Below are 27,787 nucleotides of genomic sequence, written 5' to 3'. Positions count from 1 at the left end.
GGGGTTGCCTGGTGGTTTGTAGACGTTAGCATATGTATTATGTTATGGTTTGTGTCACGGCTAGGTTATGGTTTGCATTTCTATCGTCATATGTTAGGTTTTGTTTTTATTTATCGTCATCTTCTTCTTCTTCTTCTTCATCATCATCATCATCATCATAGATTATTATATTATATATAATAATATATATCATTATATATGGTTTGTATTGTTTTGATTGCATCTCATACCCCATATGTATCAGACAGGGGTTCACCATTTATCATCATCATCTTCTTCTTCATCATCATCATCATCATAGATATATAAATATATTATATATATCGATATAGCGTGGGGACGACGGGACGGGTACGAAATAATCCTCCTTTCGGTAACGGGTTGGTGGTCCTGAAAAGGACCGTTTGGGTTTGGTTGAAAACGAAACGAAACGAACCGTTGTCACTTAGGCACGTTCACCACGGATACGACGAGCAAGCTGGATGTCTTTCGGCATGATGGTGACGCGCTTCGCGTGGATGGCACACAGATTCGTGTCCTCGAACAGACCGACCAGATACGCTTCACTCGCTTCCTGCAGCGCCATCACGGCCGAGCTCTGGAAACGCAGATCCGTCTTGAAATCCTGTGCAATTTCACGCACCAATCGCTGGAAGGGCAACTTGCGGATCAGCAGCTCGGTCGACTTCTGGTAGCGACGGATTTCACGCAGAGCCACCGTTCCCGGTCGGTAGCGATGCGGCTTCTTCACTCCTCCGGTGGCCGGAGCACTCTTGCGGGCCGCCTTGGTGGCCAGCTGCTTGCGCGGCGCCTTTCCTCCGGTGGACTTACGGGCAGTTTGCTTGGTACGTGCCATCGTAGTTGATGTTGTTGATGCTGTTGACGTTGATCGGGTTCGACACGGGTCTGTTCACTTGTGGTGGTAATACAAAACTGGGCCGAACCGCGCCGTGAAACCGCGTTTATATAGTTTCGGGTCCCTCTTCGGGTGCTCACGATCGGGCAGGTCGGGTCAATAAAAACCGTGTTTCACTGCCGAAACCATCGCAGTTCGTCGAAACCGTTCGTTCAGTTTGCATCGTGTCAACATCAACCAATTGTGTAAAGCAGCAGCATCATGACCGGCCGTGGAAAAGGAGGCAAGGGACTGGGCAAAGGAGGTGCCAAGCGTCATCGCAAAGTGCTGCGTGATAACATCCAGGGAATCACGAAACCGGCCATCCGCCGTCTGGCTCGCCGTGGCGGTGTGAAGCGTATTTCCGGCCTGATCTACGAAGAAACTCGCGGTGTGCTGAAAGTGTTCCTCGAGAACGTGATCCGTGATGCCGTGACGTACACCGAGCACGCCAAGCGCAAGACCGTCACCGCCATGGACGTCGTGTACGCCCTGAAACGCCAGGGACGCACCCTGTACGGTTTCGGAGGTTAAGCTGCGCGAACAGCCCCCTTGTGTTACAAAAAAAATCGGTCCTTTTCAGGACCACCAAAACTGTTCCGTAAAGATATATTTCCTGCTCATTCGTATCAAACTAAGCTTTTGTGGCTCTCCCGACGCTCCGGCACATTTGCCGCCAAAAACGCCAGAGAAAACAAAACAAAAAAAAAAATGCGACTTGACTACTCCTCTCCTTCTTACCCCATTCCCCATGCCCGAAACGATATCCGATGGCATCCACAGCGAGTGGTACGGTGTACCGCGCATAGTGGTGGTGGTGGTAGTGGTGATGCGCGATACACTACCGACGGTTCTGATTCTCGGATATGTGACCGATTCGTTTTTTAACACGACGACCCACTGAGAGTTCGTAGAAAGGCGCCGGTCTACCTCACGGGGCTCGGTGTGGCATACGGGGAAAAGAACGCTTTGGTCGTTTACATTGTTAAATTCCCTACCTGTAGAGCGCGTAGCGTTGGTCGTTTCTAACGCGATGATCAAAACCCATCACTTTTCATGGCCACCACCACCAACGCATGTGTTCGGGTAGAAATGAGCGAAAAAGCCACATACCTGATATGAAGCAAAATGGTTTGCCCCGTTTAACCTACCAAACTTGCGATGTTACTTCACACATTGAGACACATTGCTTGAGTTAATTTTAAACATTTCTTTCGTTGTTCTCCAGCCACACTGTGAAATTACGTCCATTTAACCATTTTACTGCTGAAACTGAACAGAAACCAACTGCCATGGGCACTGAATGTAGTGAAATAAACCTTTATCACACGATTTTGTCGCCCTGAAAAGGACGGTTTTTTGTGACGGTGAGATCTTCGGCGGGGTTTGTGAGCGCGACACGGTGCCGCGCGGCGGGGTGAGCACGAGAGAGCACGCCTTATGCCTTCTTTTCCGTCTTCTTCGGCAACAGCACGGCCTGAATGTTGGGCAGCACACCACCTTGGGCGATGGTCACACCGGAAAGCAGCTTGTTCAACTCTTCGTCGTTGCGGATGGCCAGCTGCAGATGGCGCGGGATGATGCGCGTCTTCTTGTTGTCACGGGCGGCGTTACCGGCCAACTCGAGCACTTCCGCGGCCAGATACTCCATCACGGCCGCCAGATACACCGGTGCGCCGGCACCGACGCGCTCGGCATAGTTACCCTTGCGCAGCAGACGATGAATACGGCCGACCGGGAACTGCAGACCGGCACGATTCGAGCGGGACTTTGCCTTTCCCTTCACTTTACCACCCTTGCCGCGACCAGACATTTTCGATTGTTTAACGAGAGGGATACGTGGTGCTCACTCGAAGAGGTTCTCTTCCGAACTTTTTTTTTTTTTTTTTTTTTTTTTTTTATTTAAGAGATTTTGCGCCTTAACGGCGACATTCATCTCTATCTTAAATTAAAGTTACATATTAGGGAAATGTTTGGAATCATGGGATAGTTTAAGGAAAGGAATGGGTGGGGAGGGGAACAATATTGCCTTAATTTAAATTTAAGACTAGGTTTGTTTTTCATTTTTATTTATTCTTTCCTTTCTGTTAAATTTCTTTATATATTTTAATTTCTTTCAAAAATTTTATTATGTTGTCTTCGCTTGTGGGGTCGTTGCTGAGAGCGGATTCTAGGTTTAGTGGGATGTTGAATTGCTGTCTGGCTGTAGTATGGGCTCTGCATTCAACTATGATATGATTGACGGTGAGCTGGCATCCACAGGTGATGCACATTGGTGGTGGGCTGTTCTTCGTGAAAAGGTAGCTATGAGTCAGTCGGGTGTGTCCTATTCTGATGCGGGTGAGGATCCGTTGGTCGCGTGGTTTCGGTGTGTCATTCCATGGTAGTGTGGTTGGTTTGATGCTGTGAAGTTTGGCGTCGATGAGCGATCTCCATTTGCGTTCCCAAGATGAGCGTACTTCGTCTTGGGCCCAGCGAAGGAGGTCTCTCTTTGGGAAGGGTGTCTCGATGGTGACCGGTTTCGCTCGACCTTCGTTCGCCAATCGGTCGGCGGCTTCGTTTCCAGCGATTCCCATGTGACTCGGTATCCAGCAAAGGGTGATGTTCCGAGTGTCTAGGTGTTCGTCAATGGATTGTATGTAGGGATGTCTTGATGTTCCTTTTTCTATTGCTTGAAGTGCGCTTGCGGAATCTGTAAATATAACGTTAGGTTTGTTGTCTATTGTGGCCTCATCGGCCGCTATTAGGAGGGCTAAAGCTTCTGCGGAAAAAATTGATAGATTATTATTGAGTTTAAGACTGCTGGATGTGGTTTCCGAGTATATTCCACATCCGGTTTCATTCGCTTGAACGGAACCGTCTGTGTAGATGTGGTGATGTGTTTTGTACTTGCCATTGATGAGCTGCTGGAAGAGTTGTTGAGCAATGGTGGGGTTGTAGTTGTCCTTTTTAATGTCTTTCATTGTCCAGTCTATGTTGGGTTTTGTTGCGTTCCAGGGTCTGTCTTTGAGTCTGTTTAGTTTTTCTATTTCTAAGAGTTCTTTGGTGGTAATTTGTTTGAAGAGGGTTTTGGTTCTGTTGGTGAGGGGATGAGCTGGGAAATTTTTCTCGTTGAGTCGTGCTTGTGCTGATACTAGTCTATTGAGTAAGGTGTGACTGAAAGGGAGCTGTCCGGATTCGCAGATTAATGAAGATATGGGACTGGTGCGGAAAGCTCCTGAGATTTGTCTCAGGGCCTGGTTGTAAATTTTCTCTACTTTGGTTTGGATGTTAGGGCCGCCTCTAGAGTAGAGTTCGGCGCCAAATAGTATTTTCGGAACAAGCCAGCCGTTCATGACCCTCAGCAGGGTTTCGCGAGAAGCTCGCTTTTTACCGCAGCCAAGATACTTGAACAGCTGTAGTTTGTTTTTGGTGGAAGATTGGAGATATTGAGTGTGTGGTATGAAGCTAAGAGTTGAGTCAATGACTACTCCTAGAATTTTGGTTTTTGTTACGTTAGGAATTCTGGAGTTATTGATGTATAGTGGTTTTGAGCGGCGGGCAGAAAATTGGGAAAAACAGATGATTTTGCTTTTCTCAGGGGAAATGTCGTAGCCCGTGAAGCGGGACCACTGTTGTAATTTGTCGAGTCCTTTCTGAAGAGATTGTTGTGTTTGTTTCGGTGTTGAGCCGGTAGCTATCAGAAGGATATCATCGGCGTATATGAGTGGCGTGATGTTTTCTGGGAGTGAGTTTATAAGTGTCTGTGTTGTGATGTTGAATAGTGTAGGGGAGAGAATGGCGCCTTGAGGGACACCATTTTCTAACTGTCTTACTGATGATCGGGTGTTTCCTATTATTGTCTGAAAGGTTCGGTCTGAGAGAAAGCTGGAGATGAAGGAAGCAAGGTTTCCTCCGATGCCCCAGCGCGATAACTGATCTAAGATCGGGTATCTCCATGCTCGATCAAAAGCCTTGGAGATGTCTATTGTTGCACAGGAGATTTGTTCGTTTTTAGAAAAAGATTTCTGGATTATTGTTTCTAATGAGGCGAAATAGGATTCTGTACCGCGCCCTGCACGATAAGCGTGCTGAGCGTCGCTGAGCAGGTTTTGGCTTTCGAGAATGTAAACCAAACGACGATTTACCATTCTCTCTAGCACTTTTCCTACGCAGTTTAAGAGTGATATGGGGCGATAGTTTGTTGCTTCGTGTGGGTTTTTGTCTGGTTTGGGTATGGGGACTATTAAGCTATTTTTCCAGTTCGAGGGTATATTGCCAGTGTGCCAGATGTCGTTGTATATGGATAAGAGGGTCAGTTTTCCTGAATGGGGTAGATTTTGAAGCAGTGGGTAGCCGATGTCATCCGGTCCTGCAGACTTCCCTTTGCACTTGTAGAGTGCCCAGGTAAGTTCTGCAGCGTCGAAAGGTTTGTTGTAGGGAGCGTTCGTTTGGGTAGGAAAATTGATTTCGTGGAGTTCTGCTGTCTGTTTGGTCCTTTGGAATGGGATTGAGTATTGTTGGGTAGACGAGGTATTGTAAAAATGTTCGTTGAAAGTTTCTGCTATTACTGCTGGGTCTGTGGTGTACGTGTTATTCAGGTAAAGGATTGGTTTGGGTTTTTTGTAAGTTCCGTTGAGGAGAGAAACCCGTTGCCACATTTCTTGACAGGTCATGTCTGGGTTTATTTCTTCAACGAAACGTCCTCTAGAGTCTTCTTTTGCCTTTTCTGTGATTATTTTTGCATGTTTGTTGGCTGTCCGATATGTTTCTGCTAAAGCAAGGATTTGAGGGGTTGTTGGAGGGTTGTTTTTGGTTGCTCGGCGGAGCATCCTTAGGGCTTTTCTACGGGATTTTATGGCTTGGGCTACGTCCGCGTTCCACCAGGGGTTGCGTCGTTTTCTTGGTTTGTTGGAACTTTGGGGAATGAATCTATTTGCTGTTTGTTGAATAAGGTTTGTAAATTGTTCTGCTGTCCAGTTTTGTTGATAAGTTGTGCAAAAGTCTATTTCCTTTTGGTAACCAATCCAGTCGGCTTGTTGATATATGTACTTTGGGCGAAGTTGGGATTCGGAAGGATTGTCGTTAAGTTGCAGCATGACAGGGAAATGATCACTGCCATACGTGTCGGTTTCTACGTCTGTTTGTAGTTGTTGTGTTAGTTGGGAGGATAGTATTGCCAAGTCGAGTGTGCTTTGATGTCCGTTGTGTGATGAGATTCTGGTGGGTTTGTTTGGATTGGTAATTATGAGGTCATTTCTGATGGAAAAATCAACTATCACCCTCCCCCGTGGCGTGATATGGCTACCACCCCAAATGGGATGATGACTGTTGAAATCTCCAAGAAAGACGACTGGTTTGGGAACTTTGTCTATTAGGTCTTGTAGTTTTGAGTTGAGATTAGGAATGTTTTGGTTTTGGAGATAGATGCTGATGAAGGTGGCTTTGATTGGGCATTTTAGTTGTACTGCTACGGCAGGGAGGTCTGTGTTGGTATTGAGTGTTTTGTGAGGATAGTCTTTGTGTATGCCTAGGCAGACATTGTGATGGGGTGGATTGGATTCTTTGAAATACCATTTGTAATTGTTGTTTATGTGTCTTCGGGGGTATGCTTCTTGTAATGATATAACAATCGGTGAATGTTTGTCAATTAAAAGTAGGAGGTTGTTAATATTCGAGTTGATGCTACGTATGTTCCATTGTAGTGCTAATTTGTTTGTCATTTTTAAAAAGGGGGTTGTTTTCTTTTTCAGATAGTTTGTTTAAGAGCGTAGGTCCGTTAGAATGTGTCTTGGGGCTTGCTAGGGTCGTTTCTTTGAGTCTAACTCGTGTGTGTTTGTTAGCCGTTCCGCTTTTTGTTCTTTTTGGTGTCTTTTTTGGGAGTGTTTTGGGTGTCGCTTTGTTTGGGTGCAAGTTTCTGTGATTTTTTGTTCGTTAAGCGAAGGTCTTCTTCGGATGAGTTTGGTCGGGTGTTTCTGCGTTTTTGGGTTGTTTTCGTTTCGTGTTCCTGTGTATTGTTCGAGGTGGAGTTTGAAGTTTCGGAGTCAGATGTCGCGGTGGACATCTCTTCGTCGGATTCTTCAGTGTCTTCAGTTTCGGTGGTTGTGTTGTTTTGTTCAAGTTTTTCCGTAAGTGTTTTTATTTGCAGTTGGAGGGCTGCGACCAAGGAAGTAAGGTCAGCGATTTGTTGGTCTCGTGGGTCGATTTTCTTCAAAGCGTCAAGTCGGTTGTTAACTGATTTTCGGTTTTGTTCTTCGTACTGTTTCCGTGCTTCAAAAAATGTGATTCCACAGTCCACTTTGATATGGATGATGTTTTGTTCATCAACATATCTTGGGCAGGAGCGACTCAAAGAGTTGTGGTCTCCGTCACAGTTCTTGCACTTCGGGGCAGCATTGCAAGTGCCGTGCGCGTCCTGGTTACAGTTTGAGCAAACTGGAACAGGCGACGGGCATTTTGCTTTGCTGTGACCGAATTTGGCACAGTTAAAACATTGCATGGGTCGGGGGTAGTAGGTCCGGGTCTTTATTTGTAGTAGTCCAATGCGGATGTTTGTGGGCACGAGCACTGAATCTATAGTTAACAGGAAAGAGTTTGTCTCCGTTGTTTCGTTGTTGTTGCGTCGCAGGAATCGTCTAACTGCTGTCACTTTTTGGTCCACTAGGTTTTCCAGGATTTCTTCGTCCGTTAGTCCTTTTAGTTCCGGGCATGTGATGACACATTGCACGCGGTTTAAAAATGGGTGTTCCGTGATCAGTACGGGGGTATTGTCCGATAGCTGCGTGATTGTCTGTAGTTTGTCAAATTGGTTCTTAGATCTGGTTTTTAATAAATACCTGGTTCCTTTGTTGATCGGAGCGCAGGGTTCCATATCGCCTACAATGCTGGTTAAACTTTTGCTGATGAGGAACGGGTTTTTCGGCAGCTGGAGTCCTTCTGGTGCTTGTAGGATTAAGTAAAGGAGTTCGCCATTTACTCCTTTCGGGTCCATCCATTCCGGTGCTAGGCGTCCACGTTGATTTTCTCGGGGAGAAGGATCTCCCCAAGGCGGTGTATGACCCGCCATATCCTGGGCGGGTGTCAGTAACTTTGAGTAAATTTTCTTTTCACCACACCAATGTAAGAGTCCGTCCAAAATTCCACCTTCAGAGATTTCACTTCCGTCACTCTCACAGTCACAGGTACTTGTACACACTCACAGGTAAAGTCACTTTCACAGGTACTTTAAGCTGTATGCTCGAGGCAGGTAGCTGAAGACACGACTGATTTTCACAAGCACTTTCACTGCACTGGATGCTGGAGGTAGGCTGCTGCAAACACGTCTGCACTGCTCGGTGGTTGAAAACGACTCTTCCGAACTATGCCGAAACGAACCTGAAACCGGGTTTATATAAACGTCGAGGTGTAGCGAAGCCAGCCAGCGAACTCGCCCGACGCTGAATAAAAGCCGAAGTGAGGGTCGAAAATCGCGTTAAAATTGAAGTGAAGTGGGATTCAGCTTCTGACCTCGGTCGAGACCAGACGTGTTTTTTCATTGTGCGAGATCAGATACGGAAATCTTCGGATTATCTTCTTTGCCAGTGGTGCATTCTAAGACTTGGAAGCTGAAGAAAGAACGTTAGCGAAAATTACAAGCGCAAGAGAGAGAGAGAACAGGAGAGAAAATTTGCGCTTGGCGCAAGCGCAAGCTTAACCGCAAGCGGAAGCGCAGCGAATAAGGACACAGAACATATATCCGTCTCGCTCTGAGTGGAAAGTTTTTTGACCAAAGCCGGTAAAGCAAGTGCAAGCGAAGGATTGTTGAAAATATATCCGTCTCGCTCGGCAACGGAAAGTTTTGGGTTTTTTCCTATTACGGGTGTACATATTTGTGTTTGTTTTGTTTCGTAGCTGTAGATAACTTTTGGACATATTGAGAATTTGTGTACATAGAAATTATTTAATAGTTACGACTGTGCAGTAATTTTGAGTTATTTGGTGTGGGTGAACATAAAACTCTTGGTGTATATAGTAAAGTTTAAACCGAGCCAGTGGAATTTGGCTCGTAGTCATGGAGGGGAATTCCCCTCCTAGGAGAGACCCTCCTCCCGATCCTGGCAGCAGGACTAGAGAGCTGCCGGAATGGATGGACAAGGATGGAACGAGAGGAGACCTTAAGTTTCTGGTGTTGCAAGCAGAAGAGGGACACACTCTACCAAAAAATCCGTTTATTGTCAGCAAAAGCCTAACTCAACATGCTGGACAACTCAACCTTCCCGGTACTAGCTTTGAAAACGGTAGCAAATTCTTGTTGAAAACAAGATCCATCACACAATTTGAGAAGCTGCAAACTCTGAAGAAACTGATCGACGGAACACCGATAGAAATAACACCGCACTCCTCCCTCAACTACGTACAGTGTGTCATTTTCAGCCCAGATCTGAAAGAATTAACCGACGCTGAAATTCTCACGGAACTAGAGGCACAAAATGTTAAGAGTGTTCGACGTTTTTGGCGGAAAGTAGGCGATAATCTGATCCCCACAAATTCATTTTTACTGAAAATTGAGGCCCCGAGAATTCCAACACACATTCGGCTTGGTTTTCTTCAAGTGAAAACACGACCATATTATTCCCGCCCCATGATCTGCCACAACTGTGGTAAGTACGGGCACACTAAAACGAAATGCCAAGCAGAGTCTATCTGCCTGAACTGTGGTTCAAAGGCCCATGGGGAGTGTGAGAGGGAGAAGAAATGTCTTCACTGCAAGGGACCTCATAAATTGCTCGACAGAAGCTGCGAATATTACAAGAAGGAAGAGGAGATCATTATATACAAAACGGATTATCAGGTGTCCTACACCGAAGCTCGCAAAGCTGTAATCGGAGCGCACTCAAACAACCAACAAAACAAGACTTTTGCACAAATAACTGGAACAGCTCAAGCAGATAAAGATAAAATCATTTTGGAATTATCGAGCACAGTAAACAAACTTAACGAGCAAATCCAAAATCTAAACCAATTAATGGCAACTCTCAACAAGAAACTGAAAATCCAGGACAACATAATAAACACACTCCGGCAACAAAACACCATGGAAACCGACACAGAAACAGTTATCAACACGGATTCATCATCATCGACCTGCACAACGCCTCGAAAACGTACCCTGAAGACCGGCTCCAGCTCATCCGAGGAAGAAACCAAGCTACGAGAAACGAAAGTCAGTAAAATTTCTAGCACTTCTACTACTGCCTCCTCACCAGAAACCCAATCCTCCTCCTCAAATTCCTCTAACCCTCCTTCCACCAACAAAAACAAAAAAAACAGATCAAAAACACCTTAATCAGTATATCAAAACAATCGTATTACCTCTTTTTTTATTTTGAATTTTTTTATGAAATCCTTTTTATTTTTTCATGTTCGATTCAACTAACCGAATAACGGATTCAACAAACCCATTCGCCATATCTTGGAATATAAGAGGTATCAGGAACAATTTAGACAACCTCAAATTGCTATTAATAAAATACAATCCAACCGTCATAGCTTTACAAGAAACTTTTCAGCAACACATTCCCAATAATTATCCATTTAATTTGTATAAATGGACACACTCTCCAGCCTCCACTATTTTAAATCACAGTGTTTGCATTGGAGTCCACAACAGCATTCCTTTTACAACATGCGCGCTATCTTCTCCCATTCCTACTGTTGCAATTAACATTAAGGCTCCTATCGAAGCCACAATAGTTTCCATATACCTTTCACCTACACAATTTAACAACCAAGAAATAGAAGAACATTTTACAGATCTAACTTCTCAAATTTCACCATCATCTATATTAATGGGTGATTTAAACGCAAGCCATGTTCAATGGGGGAACCCCAAAACCACCAGACGTGGTGAAGTTTTAAATAACATCCTGAATTGTTTGGACATACAGCCCATTATTAACTCCACCTCCACACGATTTTGCCCAAACAGAGGGACTGGTTCTGTTTTAGACCATTGCTTAGTCCCTTCAGAAATGGTAGCTTCTGTTAGGCTGAGGGTGGAAACCGACGCCTACGGTAGCGACCATTTTCCGCTTATCATCCAACATGATCTAAATACTCCGATTCCACGCACTCGTCCGCGTTGGAAATACACTGAAGCAGATTGGGACAAATATCAATCAGAATTTATTATTCTCACATCCAATATCGAATCCCCTGATGCCGAGGAGCTTTGTTATGCTATCGAAAACGCCGCCTCCGTTAGCATCCCTCGAACCAAAGGAACCCCAGGAAAGCGATATGCTCCCTGGTGGAACCAAACGGTCGGGCTGGCAATAAAAAACAGGAGAAAAGCTTTGAGAAAGTTTCGAAAAGCAAGCTTAATCATCGGAAACCCACAAATCCCCATACTTGCTGAACAATACCGAACCGCTAATCGCACGGCAAAAAAAGCGATATACACAGCTAAAACAGACTCATTCGACAAATTTGTTTCCGAGATAGATCCTGCCTTGTCTACCAAAGAAATTTGGAGACGAGTGCGCGCTTTGTCTGGAAATAAAAAGAAAACCAATAGTTCTATCATTCTTAAACAAAATGCACAATATTTCACACACCCCAAGGAAGTTGCCAACATTTTTGCCAAACAATTCTACGACACGTCTTCCACAGAAAACTATCCAACTAGATTCCGATCCCATAAACTGGCTTCTGAACTTTCTCCTCTTGAATTTCTTTCTTGTGAAGAGGAAGAATATAACAAAATGTTTTCGTTATCGGAACTTTCATGGGCATTGAATAAGTGCACCGGAAGTTCTGCAGGTCCTGATGGTATTGGGTACCCACTCTTGAAAAACCTTCCCTATATTGGGAAATCATTCCTGTTAAATATATACAACGACATCTGGAGGAAAGGAGAAATTCCGGCCCACTGGAAAAATAGTCTTATCGTTCCGATTTTAAAACCTGATAAGAATTCCCATAGCCCAGATAGTTACCGGCCCATCTCACTTTTAAATTGCATCAGTAAAGTCATGGAGCGGATGGTTAACCGCCGTCTCACACATGAACTTGAATCCCGAAAACTCCTCACCCCGGACCAACACGCGTTTCGAAGTGGCAGAGGCACGGAAACGTACTTTGCCACTTTCGAGCAATTTATCACAGATAGAAGAGCATTAAACTTTCCTGTAGATTGTGCAATAGTCGATTTATCGAAAGCCTTCGACCGAACCTGGCGCCAAGGGATACTTGACCAATTTGCCCGTTGGGGCTTTGGGGGTAGACTGACGGCCTTCATTAAAGATTTCTTATCTAACAGAAGTTTTCAGGTGACTGTAGGAGCTGATTGCTCAGACAGTTATATTCTGGAAAACGGGGTTCCTCAAGGTGCAATTCTCTCGCCAACACTCTTCCTTGTCAGCATCGAATCACTTATTCTGTCCATACCAGATCACACTCGGCTTTTCCTCTATGCTGATGATGTGATTCTCACCACATCTGCACACACCTCCACACAGACCAGAAAAAACCTCCAAGCCAGCATGGACAAGGTCCAACAATGGTGTCGCTGGACGGGCTTCGAGGTAGCTCCCGAAAAATGCAAAATTCTTCGTATTTGGGCTCCAAACACAGTTTTCAGGCAGCGTTTAAATCTCATTAAATTCAACAACTGCAATATTCCAAACGTTAGATCCGCAAAAATACTCGGAATCATTGTTGACTCCAATCTTAACTTTTTCAAACACAGTATACATATCAAAAATAGTTCCAAAACGAGGTTAAACTTGTTCAGATTGTTAGGATGCGGTAAGCATAGGGCTACCCGTTCTACCATGTTTCAAATCTTGAACTCATGGCTTGTTCCCAAACTATTATATGGTGTTGAGTTCGTTAGTCTGGAGAGAGAACGATTTGAAAAATTAATTACTCCTTTGTATAATACAGCAATACGACTCTGTTCAGGTGTTTTCAAAACAAGTCCCATCCAAAGCATCCTCTCCGAATCCGGTCTTCTTCCTTTTTCCCATATCATTACCAACAAAATAGTAGCAGCAGCTGTCCGTCAACTGGAAAGAGGCATTGAAGCAGAAAACCTCATAAGAAGAGCTAACGAAGCATTAACGGCACTTGTCGGACAATCCATTCCACACATCACCAAGCTTTGCAGAAACAACTCTCGACCATGGAACACACCACCTCCGAACATAGACTGGTCCATCAAAGATAAAATTAAAGCCGGATGCAATAGTGAAATAGCAATCCAACACCATCACTGGCTAATACAACGAAGATACCGAAATCACACTCACATCTACACCGATGGTTCAGTTCTACAGGATAATGCCGGATGTGGCATTTACTCAGCAATAGACAGCTGTTCTATAAAACTACCACAACACACCTCAATTTTCGCAGCAGAAGCAATAGCCTTATGTATCGCAACTGAAGAAGCAACCACTATTCAAAAACCCAATATCATCTTCAGCGACAGCGCCAGCGTATTGTCCGCTTTAGAAACTGGAAACCTTATTGACCCACACATCCAACAATTAGATGAGCTTCGGCAAGGAAAAAGAATTACGTATTGCTGGATTCCTAGCCATACAGGGATCAAAGGAAATGAAACAGCAGACCGATTGGCAAATGAGGCGCGACTTCTACCAGATACAGTTAGTGGTTCGATTTCTAAAGCCGACGCTCTTAGATGGGTAAAGAAACTGATTGCCGACCAATGGCAGAAGACATGGTACGATATCAACACCCGGTTTTTACGCAGCATCAAACCCAGCACAATAAAATGGAAAGATTTACCCAACGCAAGAGACCAACAAGTATTATCCAGACTCCGCATCGGCCACACTAACATCACACACAGCTACCTTTGCGATAGATCTTCACCTCCACTCTGCCAATATTGTGGAGTGACAATAACCGTTAAACACCTGCTCGCTGACTGTTTTGGGTACTCCGATGAAAGAGCACAATGGGACATCGGACACGATATAGCAAATATTCTCTCAAATAACCCAACCAACCAAACCAAACTGCTAAACTTCCTCTATTCTACAAATTTATACAACAAGATTTAAAAAGGAAAAAAAAAAAAAAAAAAAAAAAAAAAAAAAAAAAAAAAAAAAAAAAAAAAATCAAACAAACAAACAAACAAACAAACAAACATCAACATAAACAATTTAGTTTAAAACTATAAAGCAAAAAGATTAAAGACAAGAGAGATGAATGACCGAATAGGTCAAAATCTCTAAAATTAAAAAAAAAAAAAAAAAAAAAAAATTGAAGTGACGCTCAACGAGGAAACACGTTTCACGCACGTTAAACAATCGCAATGGCACCGAAAACCAGCGGAAAGGCAGCGAAGAAGTCTGGCAAGGCCCAGAAAAATATCTCCAAGTCGGACAAGAAGAAGAAGCGCAAGACCCGCAAGGAAAGCTACGCCATCTACATCTACAAGGTGCTGAAGCAAGTCCATCCGGACACTGGCATCTCGTCGAAGGCGATGAGCATCATGAACAGCTTCGTGAACGACATCTTCGAGCGCATCGCCGCCGAAGCGTCCCGGCTGGCGCACTACAACAAGCGTTCGACGATCACGTCACGCGAAATCCAGACCGCCGTCCGTCTGCTGCTTCCTGGTGAGCTGGCCAAGCACGCCGTGTCCGAGGGCACGAAGGCCGTCACCAAGTACACCAGCTCGAAGTAAGCTGTTCGTCCGTGGTCGTCGCAAACCACACCAACTCGTCGCATAACAACGGTCCTTTTCAGGACCACAAAATGTTTTCCAAACAAGAATCATTTCATTCCATTCCATTCCGTTCATCGAAGAGAAAGAAAGAAACCGACGAAGATCGAAAAATAATAATGTGTTTGTGTTGTGCGTTGAAGAAACAGAATAAAAAGTGTGCCGAACCGTTTTCTAGTTTAACATCACCACTTCGTTGTGTTTTGGCGCACACATAGCCGCGCGTAACACAAGCGCGCGTAAATGAATTGAATGAACATTTTAAACAGTGGTTTTAAGAAAAAACCTAACGGTTACTAACATTTAAAGCACTTAAATGTTATGGTTTCTATGGTTATGGCACAGCCAAAGGCAAAGCAATGTGTCATTTTTTTTCTCGTCCAATACATATATGTTCAACTTGGTTCAATATGGAACAGATTCTCTTTAACAACTCGCTAAACCCACCGCATGTAATTGCTCACTAACTTAAAATCGCCGAAAACGGATGGGGTTGCCTGGTGGTTTGTAGACGTTAGCATATGTATTATGTTATGGTTTGTGTCACGGCTAGGTTATGGTTTGCATTTCTATCGTCATATGTTAGGTTTTGTTTTTATTTATCGTCATCTTCTTCTTCTTCTTCTTCATCATCATCATCATCATCATAGATTATTATATTATATATAATAATATATATCATTATATATGGTTTGTATTGTTTTGATTGCATCTCATACCCCATATGTATCAGACAGGGGTTCACCATTTATCATCATCATCTTCTTCTTCATCATCATCATCATCATAGATATATAAATATATTATATATATCGATATAGCGTGGGGACGACGGGACGGGTACGAAATAATCCTCCTTTCGGTAACGGGTTGGTGGTCCTGAAAAGGACCGTTTGGGTTTGGTTGAAAACGAAACGAAACGAACCGTTGTCACTTAGGCACGTTCACCACGGATACGACGAGCAAGCTGGATGTCTTTCGGCATGATGGTGACGCGCTTCGCGTGGATGGCACACAGATTCGTGTCCTCGAACAGACCGACCAGATACGCTTCACTCGCTTCCTGCAGCGCCATCACGGCCGAGCTCTGGAAACGCAGATCCGTCTTGAAGTCCTGTGCGATTTCACGCACCAATCGCTGGAAGGGCAACTTGCGGATCAGCAGCTCGGTCGACTTCTGGTAGCGACGGATTTCACGCAGAGCCACCGTTCCCGGCCGGTAGCGATGCGGCTTCTTCACTCCTCCGGTAGCCGGAGCACTCTTGCGGGCCGCCTTGGTGGCCAGCTGCTTGCGCGGCGCCTTTCCTCCGGTGGACTTACGGGCAGTTTGCTTGGTACGTGCCATCGTAGTTGATGTTGTTGATGCTGTTGACGTTGATCGGGTTCGACACGGGTCTGTTCACTTGTGGTGGTAATACAAAACTGGGCCGAACCGCGATGATGATGATGATAAATTCATTTCGTTTATTTGTACTAATTCCGAGATCGTTTTTGCGAGATTTAGCGATCGCACGCTTTTCATACGCTGTTTACATTAGTATTGCCATGGAGGCAGTTTGATTTGTTTTAAATGTGTGGTTTTGTGCCAACGGCGATGAGAGTATTAACCTTAACCTACTCCTAACCTAATATTAACCTATTATTAACCTACTATTTACACCAAGCCTCTAATCAGTTCATGGGGTGAGGCTTGCATGGCGGATCTCAGTCGATCCGTTGCTTCAAATGCTATTACGTCTAGCGCTTTCGTGTCTGCTACATTATAAAGCTCCTCTAGACGCGTTCTAGGAGGAGCATTTAATATTAGTACAAGAAATCTATTCAGTGCCGTTTGTACGCGTTTCAGATTAGTGGCGGCACAGGAGCTCCAAACTGGGATGGCATATGTGGCCGCAGGCAGAACAATTTGTTTGAACACCGCAATCTTGTTCTTTTTATGAAGGGTAGATTGCCGTTTTACGAGCGGGTACAGCAGCTTAAGTAAAACAGCAATGCGGTCTGCAAGATAGCGCGTGTGGTGGTGGAACAGAAGCCGATTGTCGATCGTGACGCCTAGGTACCGAACCGACTGCTGCCATGGCACTGGTGTTGAACCCACTTTGAGACGGGATTGCTCCGGAGGTTGCAGCAGGTTTTTCCTTAGTCGATACGGGATGACCATCGCTTGCGTCTTCTCTTGGTTCAGCTTTATCTTCCAGCTGGCGGCGTATTGCTGGAAGACGTCGAGAGCCCGTTGACCGCTGTTCCTCAACTCTGCTGGAGTGCGACCCTTGGTGGTGATGGCAGTGTCATCAGCATACAAGTATATTTCCGAACCCCTTGGCAACTCTGGAAGATCCGCCGTAAACAGAGTGTACAACAAGGGGCCCAGGATGCTGCCCTGTGGGACGCCTGCCGCGATGTTGGTTGGGCTGGATGACACTGATCCCAGGGACACCCGGAAGGTTCGTTGCCGCAGGTAGTTGCTGACCAGCTTCACAAGATATGGAGGAAGCCGGAAGGAGTGCATTTTGTGGACAAGCCCGTCATGCCACACACTGTCGAAAGCCTTCTCCACATCAAGCATGACGACCGCAGTGGACTTTCCGACCCTCTTGTTCTTTTCGATGCTTATTTTCAGCCTCAGGAGTTGATGTGTTGTTGCGTGTCCTGCACGGAAGCCAAACTGCTCAGGAGGCAATATCTGCAGATCTTCCATCGCATCCCGAAGTCTCCAACTTATGAGTCTCTCGAAAAGTTTTCCAAGCGTGCTCAGCAGGCTGATAGGGCGATAACTGGAAGACCTCGTTGGGTCCTTGCCTGGTTTTAATATCGGAACCACCTTTGCCGTCTTCCAAGTCTGCGGATAGTATTGCAGTTCTAGGCAGCAGTTAAGAATGTTCGTCAGGAGGGTGAGGGCTCGGAGTGGGAGATGCTTTAGAAGGATGCTAAGAATCCCATCAAAGCCAGGGGCTTTCATATTCCGCATCATCTTCAGAGCATGACTCACCTCTCCGACGGTGGTGCGATCCTCTGGAGGCAGGGTTGGTTGTAGGGAGTTCACTCTGGCCACTGATGAGGCCACCTCTACCTCATGAGGGCTGGACAGAGCAAGGCCAATTCGGTGAGCATCCGCGAAGTGTTGTGCGAGGGCACCAGTCTTCTCCGCTGGAGTAAGAAGCACTGTGTTGTCGGCTGCAACTAGAGGTGGTATCGGCCGGGGTTTTGTACGAAGCGTCTTTGCCACTTTCCAGAAAGCGTTGGTACCTGGATGGAGTCGCTGGACCATGCGCTCAAAGTTGTTATTTCTAATAATCTCCACCCGATGCTGGATAATGCGGGAAAGTTGTGCTGCCTGCTGTTTACAGAGCTGATCCCCGGTGCGCTGGTATTGCCGCCTCATCATGTTTCGCCGCGAGATAAGCTGCCGAGTATGGTCGTCTAGGACAATCACCTGCCCTCGTGTGGACACCACTGGGACACACTCCGCCTCTGCCGCGCGAATAGCCTCCTCCACGATGGTTACAGCTGCCTCAATGGAAGCTGGTGACGGTGCAATCTCGGTGGTGGTGATTTGCTGGTCAACCAGTCTTCCAAAGTGGTCCCAGTCAACGCAGTGGTAATTTTTCCTTGTTACCGGCGGAGCTCTGATGGCGTTGAGCTGAACGTGCGTTAAGACCGGGAAGTGGTCCGAATTTAGCTCATCCAGGGTGGAGGGTTTGGTGATCTGCAGGTTGGTGAGAAACAGATCGATAACTGAAGGGGATCCATGGTTGGGAATGGCGGTGGGAGCATCTGGAAACTCGACGATGAAATGTCCATGCTGGGCGACCTCAGCCAGGATGTTTCCGTTTCTATTCTGCCGCATATTTCCCCACAAACGATGACGGGCGTTTAGGTCCCCTCCAACAACCGTGCGGAAGTTGTTGCAGGCGATGATGTTTAGATCTTGGCGAAAAGCTGCTTCAAGTGTACCAGAGCATTGTCGAGGACAGTACGCGGATACGATGTGAAGGGCTCCCGAGCTGGTACTGATCCTAACGCCAACTGCTTCAATGATGGTGGTGTTGAAGTGTGGTAGCAATTGGTGCCTGATGCCACGTCGAACAGCGATCGCAACACCACCTCCGCGAGAGTTAATTCGATCCAGCCGATGTACTTTATAGTTGTCCAAATAGAAGCTCAGCTCTGGTTTAAGATGCGTCTCAACTATTAGCGCAACGTCGATGTTTTGACGATTCAGGAAGTCGTTCAGTGGAATTTGTTTGTTCCTGACAGAACAAGCGTTCCAGGTAGCCACTCTCAAACTAGGCATATCGAAGGACTAGCTTTGTCAGTCGAGTGAGCTGCTCCTGTTTAGACTGGCAGGAACGCACGGTAGCCATCATCTCATTGAAAATCTCCATGAGAGTTGCCGCATCTAGGAGATCGTTTTCATTGTTTGCCATTTTAGCCTTGGCGGCGTATGATGCTTCCTTTGCTTGCAGCTTCAGGTGATGTACGTCTGCGGCCACCTCGTTTAGGGCTGGCTGATGTTTCTTATTGTTTGGCAGGTCCGGAAAATTTTCCTGCACATTCTTCAGCCGATCGCTCAGCCCGGATGATGGTTGTTTGAGCGCTTTTTTCATTTTTTGGCCTTTGCCTTGGGCACGCATTTGAATATTCTTGAACTCATCCCTTTTTGGGCACTCGCGGTCATTTGCGCGATGAGGGCCGCCGCAGTTTGCGCACTTGGGTGGTTCTGGTTTGACGCAGTTGGCCGTAAAATGCGAAAGGGAGCAGCTCTCGCATTTCGGCTGCAGGTGGCAATTTCGCGAGCCGTGGCCAAATGCTTGGCATCGATGGCATTGAGTGGGTCCTCGCTGGCCCCCACGGTAGGACTCCCACCTAATGCGGACTGAAAGAATCGCTCGCACCGATTTTAATGTTTGTAATGTGCAAGAAGCACGTTTCAAATGAACCACGTAGAGCTGGCTGTGGTAGGCCACCGTCTCCTCGTCCTTTCTCTTCATACGGAATACTTCTTCTACCTCTAGGGCATGGGTTGACCGGAGCTCATCCCGGATTTCCTCAGTATCCATTAGTGGGAGTCCTCGGATGACGACCTTGTATGGTCTATCATCGCGCAGATCGTGCGTGAAGTATTCAGCCTTCTCTTGCTCCAGAAGCTTCGTGAGAGCAGTGTGCTCCTCTCTGGTCTGCACGAAGAGTTTCGTGCCTGTGCTGCCAAACTGGAACTCGGCTTTGATGTTTTTTGCCAGTAGTTTGGAGCGCAGAACGGGATAGGCCACGTTCTGGACTACCACTGGCGGTGGACGGCGATTGTTTGGCGGAAGCCCTGCTGAACGCCCTGGTGCAGTTGTTTTGGGCGCATTATTTGCACCTTTCTCTGTCGTGCTCCGTCTGGCTCTCGTACGCACGGTGCGGAAGCCCTCCGGGTCTTCGTCAGACGAGTGGTCTACCTCACTACCACTGCAGGCAGACATGTTAACATCGGGTGGCGGCAACGCACCCGAACCGCATACTTTTTTCCTCTCGCTTCTCTCACTTCCACTAGAGCCCGAGCGCATCGTTCTCTTCTTCTTATCGTCACTCTTGTCCTTCGGCATAACGCCGAAAGGAAAAAACCGCTTCAATCACTAACACTGTGTTTCTTACTATGTGTCACTCCGTCTGCAGTCTGAGTGCGAATCGAGTATCGGGCATTGGGGGGCCGAACCGCGCCGTGAAACCGCGTTTATATAGTTTCGGGTCCCTCTTCGGGTGCTCACGATCGGGCGGGTCGGGTCAATAAAAACCGTGTTTCACTGCCGAAACCATCGCAGTTCGTCGAAACCGTTCGTTCAGTTTGCATCGTGTCAACAACAACCAATTGTGTAAAGCAGCATCATCATGACCGGCCGCGGAAAAGGAGGCAAGGGACTGGGCAAAGGAGGTGCCAAGCGTCATCGCAAAGTGCTGCGTGATAACATCCAGGGAATCACGAAACCGGCCATCCGCCGTCTGGCTCGCCGTGGCGGTGTGAAGCGTATTTCCGGCCTGATCTACGAAGAAACTCGCGGTGTGCTGAAAGTGTTCCTCGAGAACGTGATCCGTGATGCCGTGACGTACACCGAGCACGCCAAGCGCAAGACCGTCACCGCCATGGACGTCGTGTACGCCCTGAAACGCCAGGGACGCACCCTGTACGGTTTCGGAGGTTAAGCTGCGCGAACAGCCCCCTTGTGTTACAAAAAAAATCGGTCCTTTTCAGGACCACCAAAACTGTTCCGTAAAGATATATTTCCTGCTCATTCGTATCAAACTAAGCTTTTGTGGCTCTCCCGACGCTCCGGCACATTTGCCGCCAAAAACGCCAGAGAAAACAAAAAAAAAATGCGACTTGACTACTCCTCTCCTTCTTACCCCATTCCCCATGCCCGAAACGATATCCGATGGCATCCACAGCGAGTGGTACGGTGTACCGCGCATAGTGGTGGTGGTGGTAGTGGTGATGCGCGATACACTACCGACGGTTCTGATTCTCGGATATGTGACCGATTCGTTTTTTAACACGACGACCCACTGAGAGTTCGTAGAAAGGCGCCGGTCTACCTCACGGGGCTCGGTGTGGCATACGGGGAAAAGAACGCTTTGGTCGTTTACATTGTTAAATTCCCTACCTGTAGAGCGCGTAGCGTTGGCCGTTTCTAACGCGATGATCAAAACCCATCACTTTTCATGGCCACCACCACCAACGCATGTGTTCGGGTAGAAATGAGCGAAAAAGCCACATACCTGATATGAAGCAAAATGGTTTGCCCCGTTTAACCTACCAAACTTGCGATGTTACTTCACACATTGAGACACATTGCTTGAGTTAATTTTAAACATTTCTTTCGTTGTTCTCCAGCCACACTGTGAAATTACGTCCATTTAACCATTTTACTGCTGAAACTGAACAGAAACCAACTGCCATGGGCACTGAATGTAGTGAAATAAACCTTTATCACACGATTTTGTCGCCCTGAAAAGGACGGTTTTTTGTGACGGTGAGATCTTCGGCGGGGTTTGTGAGCGCGACACGGTGCCGCGCGGCGGGGTGAGCACGAGAGAGCACGCCTTATGCCTTCTTTTCCGTCTTCTTCGGCAACAGCACGGCCTGAATGTTGGGCAGCACACCACCTTGGGCGATGGTCACACCGGAAAGCAGCTTGTTCAACTCTTCGTCGTTGCGGATGGCCAGCTGCAGATGGCGCGGGATGATGCGCGTCTTCTTGTTGTCACGGGCGGCGTTACCGGCCAACTCGAGCACTTCCGCGGCCAGATACTCCATCACGGCCGCCAGATACACCGGTGCGCCGGCACCGACGCGCTCGGCATAGTTACCCTTGCGCAGCAGACGATGAATACGGCCGACCGGGAACTGCAGACCGGCACGATTCGAGCGGGACTTTGCCTTTCCCTTCACTTTACCACCCTTGCCGCGACCAGACATTTTCGATTGTTTAACGAGAGGGATACGTGGTGCTCACTCGAAGAGGTTCTCTTCCGAACTTTTTTTTTTTTTTTTTTTTTTTTTTTTTTATTTAAGAGATTTTGCGCCTTGACGGCGACATTCATCTCTATCTTAAATTAAAGTTACATATTAGGGAAATGTTTGGAATCATGGGATAGTTTAAGGAAAGGAATGGGTGGGGAGGGGAACAATATTGCCTTAATTTAAATTTAAGACTAGGTTTGTTTTTCATTTTTATTTATTCTTTCCTTTCTGTTAAATTTCTTTATATATTTTAATTTCTTTCAAAAATTTTATTATGTTGTCTTCGCTTGTGGGGTCGTTGCTGAGAGCGGATTCTAGGTTTAGTGGGATGTTGAATTGCTGTCTGGCTGTAGTATGGGCTCTGCATTCAACTATGATATGATTGACGGTGAGCTGGCATCCACAGGTGATGCACATCGGTGGTGGGCTGTTCTTCGTAAAAAGGTGGCTATGAGTCAGTCTGGTGTGTCCTATTCTGATGCGGGTGAGGATCCGTTGGTCGCGTGGTTTCGGTGTGTCATTCCATGGTAGTGTGGTTGGTTTGATGCTGTGAAGTTTGGCGTCGATGAGCGATCTCCATTTGCGTTCCCAAGATGAGCGTACTTCGTCTTGGGCCCAGCGAAGGAGGTCTCTCTTTGGGAAGGGTGTCTCGATGGTGACCGGTTTCGCTCGACCTTCGTTCGCCAATCGGTCGGCGGCTTCGTTTCCAGCGATTCCCATGTGACTCGGTATCCAGCAAAGGGTGATGTTCCGAGTGTCTAGGTGTTCGTCAATGGATTGTATGTAGGGATGTCTTGATGTTCCTTTTTCTATTGCTTGAAGTGCGCTTGCGGAATCTGTAAATATAACGTTAGGTTTGTTGTCTATTGTGGCCTCATCGGCCGCTATTAGGAGGGCTAAAGCTTCTGCGGAAAAAATTGATAGATTATTATTGAGTTTAAGACTGCTGGATGTGGTTTCCGAGTATATTCCACATCCGGTTTCATTCGCTTGAACGGAACCGTCTGTGTAGATGTGGTGATGTGTTTTGTACTTGCCATTGATGAGCTGCTGGAAGAGTTGTTGAGCAATGGTGGGGTTGTAGTTGTCCTTTTTAATGTCTTTCATTGTCCAGTCTATGTTGGGTTTTGTTGCGTTCCAGGGTCTGTCTTTGAGTCTGTTTAGTTTTTCTATTTCTAAGAGTTCTTTGGTGGTAATTTGTTTGAAGAGGGTTTTGGTTCTGTTGGTGAGGGGCTGAGCTGGGAAATTTTTCTCGTTGAGTCGTGCTTGTGCTGATACTAGTCTATTGAGTAAAATGTGACTGAAAGGGAGCTGTCCGGATTCGCAGATTAACGAAGGTATGGGACTGGTGCGGAAAGCTCCTGAGATTTGTCTCAGGGCCTGGTTGTAAATTTTCTCTACTTTGGTTTGGATGTTAGGGCCGCCTCTAGAGTAGAGTTCGGCGCCAAATAGTATTTTCGGAACAAGCCAGCCGTTCATGACCTTCAGCAGGGTTTCGCGAGAAGCTCGCTTTTTACCGCAGCCAAGATACTTGAACAGCTGTAGTTTGTTTTTGGTGGAAGATTGGAGATATTGAGTGTGTGGTATGAAGCTAAGAGTTGAGTCAATGACTACTCCTAGAATTTTGGTTTTTGTTACGTTAGGAATTCTGGAGTTATTGATGTATAGTGGTTTTGAGCGGCGGGCAGAAAATTGGGAAAAACAGATGATTTTGCTTTTCTCAGGGGAAATGTCGTAGCCCGTGAAGCGGGACCACTGTTGTAATTTGTCGAGTCCTTTCTGAAGAGATTGTTGTGTTTGTTTCGGTGTTGAGCCGGTAGCTATCAGAAGGATATCATCGGCGTATATGAGTGGCGTGATGTTTTCTGGGAGTGAGTTTATAAGTGTCTGTGTTGTGATGTTGAATAGTGTAGGGGAGAGAATGGCGCCTTGAGGGACACCATTTTCTAACTGTCTTACTGATGATCGGGTGTTTCCTATTATTGTCTGAAAGGTTCGGTCTGAGAGAAAGCTGGAGATGAAGGAAGCAAGGTTTCCTCCGATGCCCCAGCGCGATAACTGATCTAAGATCGGGTATCTCCATGCTCGATCAAAAGCCTTGGAGATGTCTATTGTTGCACAGGAGATTTGTTCGTTTTTAGAAAAAGATTTCTGGATTATTGTTTCTAATGAGGCGAAATAGGATTCTGTACCGCGCCCTGCACGATAAGCGTGCTGAGCGTCGCTGAGCAGGTTTTGGCTTTCGAGAATGTAAACCAAACGACGATTTACCATTCTCTCTAGCACTTTTCCTACGCAGTTTAAGAGTGATATGGGGCGATAGTTTGTTGCTTCGTGTGGGTTTTTGTCTGGTTTGGGTATGGGGACTATTAAGCTATTTTTCCAGTTCGAGGGTATATTGCCAGTGTGCCAGATGTCGTTGTATATGGATAAGAGGGTCAGTTTTCCTGAATGGGGTAGATTTTGAAGCAGTGGGTAGCCGATGTCATCCGGTCCTGCAGACTTCCCTTTGCACTTGTAGAGTGCCCAGGTAAGTTCTGCAGCGTCGAAAGGTTTGTTGTAGGGAGCGTTCGTTTGGGTAGGAAAATTGATTTCGTGGAGTTCTGCTGTCTGTTTGGTCCTTTGGAATGGGATTGAGTATTGTTGGGTAGACGAGGTATTGTAAAAATGTTTGTTGAAAGTTTCTGCTATTACTGCTGGGTCTGTGGTGTACGTGTTATTCAGGTAAAGGATTGGTTTGGGTTTTTTGTAAGTTCCGTTGAGGAGAGAAACCCGTTGCCACATTTCTTGACAGGTCATGTCTGGGTTTATTTCTTCAACGAAACGTCCTCTAGAGTCTTCTTTTGCCTTTTCTGTGATTATTTTTGCATGTTTGTTGGCTGTCCGATATGTTTCTGCTAAAGCAAGGATTTGAGGGGTTGTTGGAGGGTTGTTTTTGGTTGCTCGGCGGAGCATCCTTAGGGCTTTTCTACGGGATTTTATGGCTTGGGCTACGTCCGCGTTCCACCAGGGGTTGCGTCGTTTTCTTGGTTTGTTGGAACTTTGGGGAATGAATCTATTTGCTGTTTGTTGAATAAGGTTTGTAAATTGTTCTGCTGTCCAGTTTTGTCGATAAGTTGTGCAAAAGTCTATTTCCTTTTGGTAACCAATCCAGTCGGCTTGTTGATATATGTACTTTGGGCGAAGTTGGGATTCGGAAGGATTGTCGTTAAGTTGCAGCATGACAGGGAAATGATCACTGCCATACGTGTCGGTTTCTACGTCTGTTTGTAGTTGTTGTGTTAGTTGGGAGGATAGTATTGCCAAGTCGAGTGTGCTTTGATGTCCGTTGTGTGATGAGATTCTGGTGGGTTTGTTTGGATTGGTAATTATGAGGTCATTTCTGATGGAAAAATCAACTATCACCCTCCCCCGTGGCGTGATATGGCTACCACCCCAAATGGGATGATGACTGTTGAAATCTCCAAGAAAGACGACTGGTTTGGGAACTTTGTCTATTAGGTCTTGTAGTTTTGAGTTGAGATTAGGAATGTTTTGGTTTTGGAGATAGATGCTGATGAAGGTGGCTTTGATTGGGCATTTTAGTTGTACTGCTACGGCAGGGAGGTCTGTGTTGGTATTGAGTGTTTTGTGAGGATAGTCTTTGTGTATGCCTAGGCAGACATTGTGATGGGGTGGATTGGATTCTTTGAAATACCATTTGTAATTGTTGTTTATGTGTCTTCGGGGGTATGCTTCTTGTAATGATATAACAATCGGTGAATGTTTGTCAATTAAAAGTAGGAGGTTGTTAATATTCGAGTTGATGCTACGTATGTTCCATTGTAGTGCTAATTTGTTTGTCATTTTTAAAAAGGGGGTTGTTTTCTTTTTCAGATAGTTTGTTTAAGAGCGTAGGTCCGTTAGAATGTGTCTTGGGGCTTGCTAGGGTCGTTTCTTTGAGTCTAACTCGTGTGTGTTTGTTAGCCGTTCCGCTTTTTGTTCTTTTTGGTGTCTTTTTTGGGAGTGTTTTGGGTGTCGCTTTGTTTGGGTGCAAGTTTCTGTGATTTTTTGTTCGTTAAGCGAAGGTCTTCTTCGGATGAGTTTGGTCGGGTGTTTCTGCGTTTTTGGGTTGTTTTCGTTTCGTGTTCCTGTGTATTGTTCGAGGTGGAGTTTGAAGTTTCGGAGTCAGATGTCGCGGTGGACATCTCTTCGTCGGATTCTTCAGTGTCTTCAGTTTCGGTGGTTGTGTTGTTTTGTTCAAGTTTTTCCGTAAGTGTTTTTATTTGCAGTTGGAGGGCTGCGACCAAGGAAGTAAGGTCAGCGATTTGTTGGTCTCGTGGGTCGATTTTCTTCAAAGCGTCAAGTCGGTTGTTAACTGATTTTCGGTTTTGTTCTTCGTACTGTTTCCGTGCTTCAAAAAATGTGATTCCACAGTCCACTTTGATATGGATGATGTTTTGTTCATCAACATATCTTGGGCAGGAGCGACTCAAAGAGTTGTGGTCTCCGTCACAGTTCTTGCACTTCGGGGCAGCATTGCAAGTGCCGTGCGCGTCCTGGTTACAGTTTGAGCAAACTGGAACAGGCGACGGGCATTTTGCTTTGCTGTGACCGAATTTGGCACAGTTAAAACATTGCATGGGTCGGGGGTAGTAGGTCCGGGTCTTTATTTGTAGTAGTCCAATGCGGATGTTTGTGGGCACGAGCACTGAATCTATAGTTAACAGGAAAGAGTTTGTCTCCGTTGTTTCGTTGTTGTTGCGTCGCAGGAATCGTCTAACTGCTGTCACTTTTTGGTCCACTAGGTTTTCCAGGATTTCTTCGTCCGTTAGTCCTTTTAGTTCCGGGCATGTGATGACACATTGCACGCGGTTTAAAAATGGGTGTTCCGTGATCAGTACGGGGGTATTGTCCGATAGCTGCGTGATTGTCTGTAGTTTGTCAAATTGGTTCTTAGATCTGGTTTTTAATAAATACCTGGTTCCTTTGTTGATCGGAGCGCAGGGTTCCATATCGCCTACAATGCTGGTTAAACTTTTGCTGATGAGGAACGGGTTTTTCGGCAGCTGGAGTCCTTCTGGTGCTTGTAGGATTAAGTAAAGGAGTTCGCCATTTACTCCTTTCGGGTCCATCCATTCCGGTGCTAGGCGTCCACGTTGATTTTCTCGGGGAGAAGGATCTCCCCAAGGCGGTGTATGACCCGCCATATCCTGGGCGGGTGTCAGTAACTTTGAGTAAATTTTCTTTTCACCACACCAATGTAAGAGTCCGTCCAAAATTCCACCTTCAGAGATTTCACTTCCGTCACTCTCACAGTCACAGGTACTTGTACACACTCACAGGTAAAGTCACTTTCACAGGTACTTTAAGCTGTATGCTCGAGGCAGGTAGCTGAAGACACGACTGATTTTCACAAGCACTTTCACTGCACTGGATGCTGGAGGTAGGCTGCTGCAAACACGTCTGCACTGCTCGGTGGTTGAAACAAGAGTGTTTCCTACGTTGTGTGATCTCTTCCGAACTATGCCGAAACGAACCTGAAACCGGGTTTATATAAACATCGAGGTGTAGCGAAGCCAGCCAGCGAACTCGCCCGACGCTGAATAAAAGCCGAAGTGAGGGTCGAAAATCGCGTTAAAATTGAAGTGACGCTCAACGAGGAAACACGTTTCACGCACGTTAAACAATCGCA

At 46.1% G+C, this 27,787-nt stretch overlaps 3 protein-coding genes across 3 annotated transcripts; 1 reads left to right on the top strand and 2 right to left on the bottom strand.

Annotated features, from left to right (window-relative positions):
- Nucleotides 1-445: 445 nt before the first annotated feature.
- LOC131285170 (uncharacterized) lies at nucleotides 446-15,957 on the bottom strand. The gene is given in 6 exon segments (XM_058314031.1): nucleotides 446-876; nucleotides 1,123-1,408; nucleotides 1,637-1,795; nucleotides 2,340-2,690; nucleotides 14,032-14,068; nucleotides 15,554-15,957. Coding segments are annotated over 6 exon segments (1,668 nt in total).
- Nucleotides 15,958-20,483: 4,526 nt separating this feature from the next.
- LOC131289760 (histone H4) lies at nucleotides 20,484-20,795 on the top strand. The gene has a single exon (XM_058319068.1). It carries the CDS (start codon nucleotides 20,484-20,486, stop codon nucleotides 20,793-20,795), a length of 312 nt encoding a protein of 103 aa, XP_058175051.1.
- Nucleotides 20,796-21,693: 898 nt separating this feature from the next.
- On the bottom strand, nucleotides 21,694-22,068 carry LOC131285169 (histone H2A). The gene has a single exon (XM_058314029.1). It carries the CDS (start codon nucleotides 22,066-22,068, stop codon nucleotides 21,694-21,696), a length of 375 nt encoding a protein of 124 aa, XP_058170012.1.
- Between the last annotated feature and the right edge of the window lie 5,719 nt (nucleotides 22,069-27,787).

The sequence above is a fragment of the Anopheles ziemanni genome, chromosome 3 (genome assembly GCF_943734765.1).
Source record: "Anopheles ziemanni chromosome 3, idAnoZiCoDA_A2_x.2, whole genome shotgun sequence".
In the NCBI taxonomy this organism is placed as follows: Eukaryota; Metazoa; Arthropoda; class Insecta; order Diptera; family Culicidae; genus Anopheles; species Anopheles ziemanni.
The sequence above is the reverse complement of the archived record's forward strand: the minus strand, read 5'-3'. Positions and strand labels throughout refer to the sequence as shown.

Coding starts and splice junctions, on each gene's coding strand:
- LOC131289760 (XM_058319068.1), top strand. CDS start 20,484: ATGACCGGCCGCGGAAAAGGAGGCAAGGGACTGGGCAAAGGAGGTGCC.
- LOC131285169 (XM_058314029.1), bottom strand. CDS start 22,068: ATGTCTGGTCGCGGCAAGGGTGGTAAAGTGAAGGGAAAGGCAAAGTCC.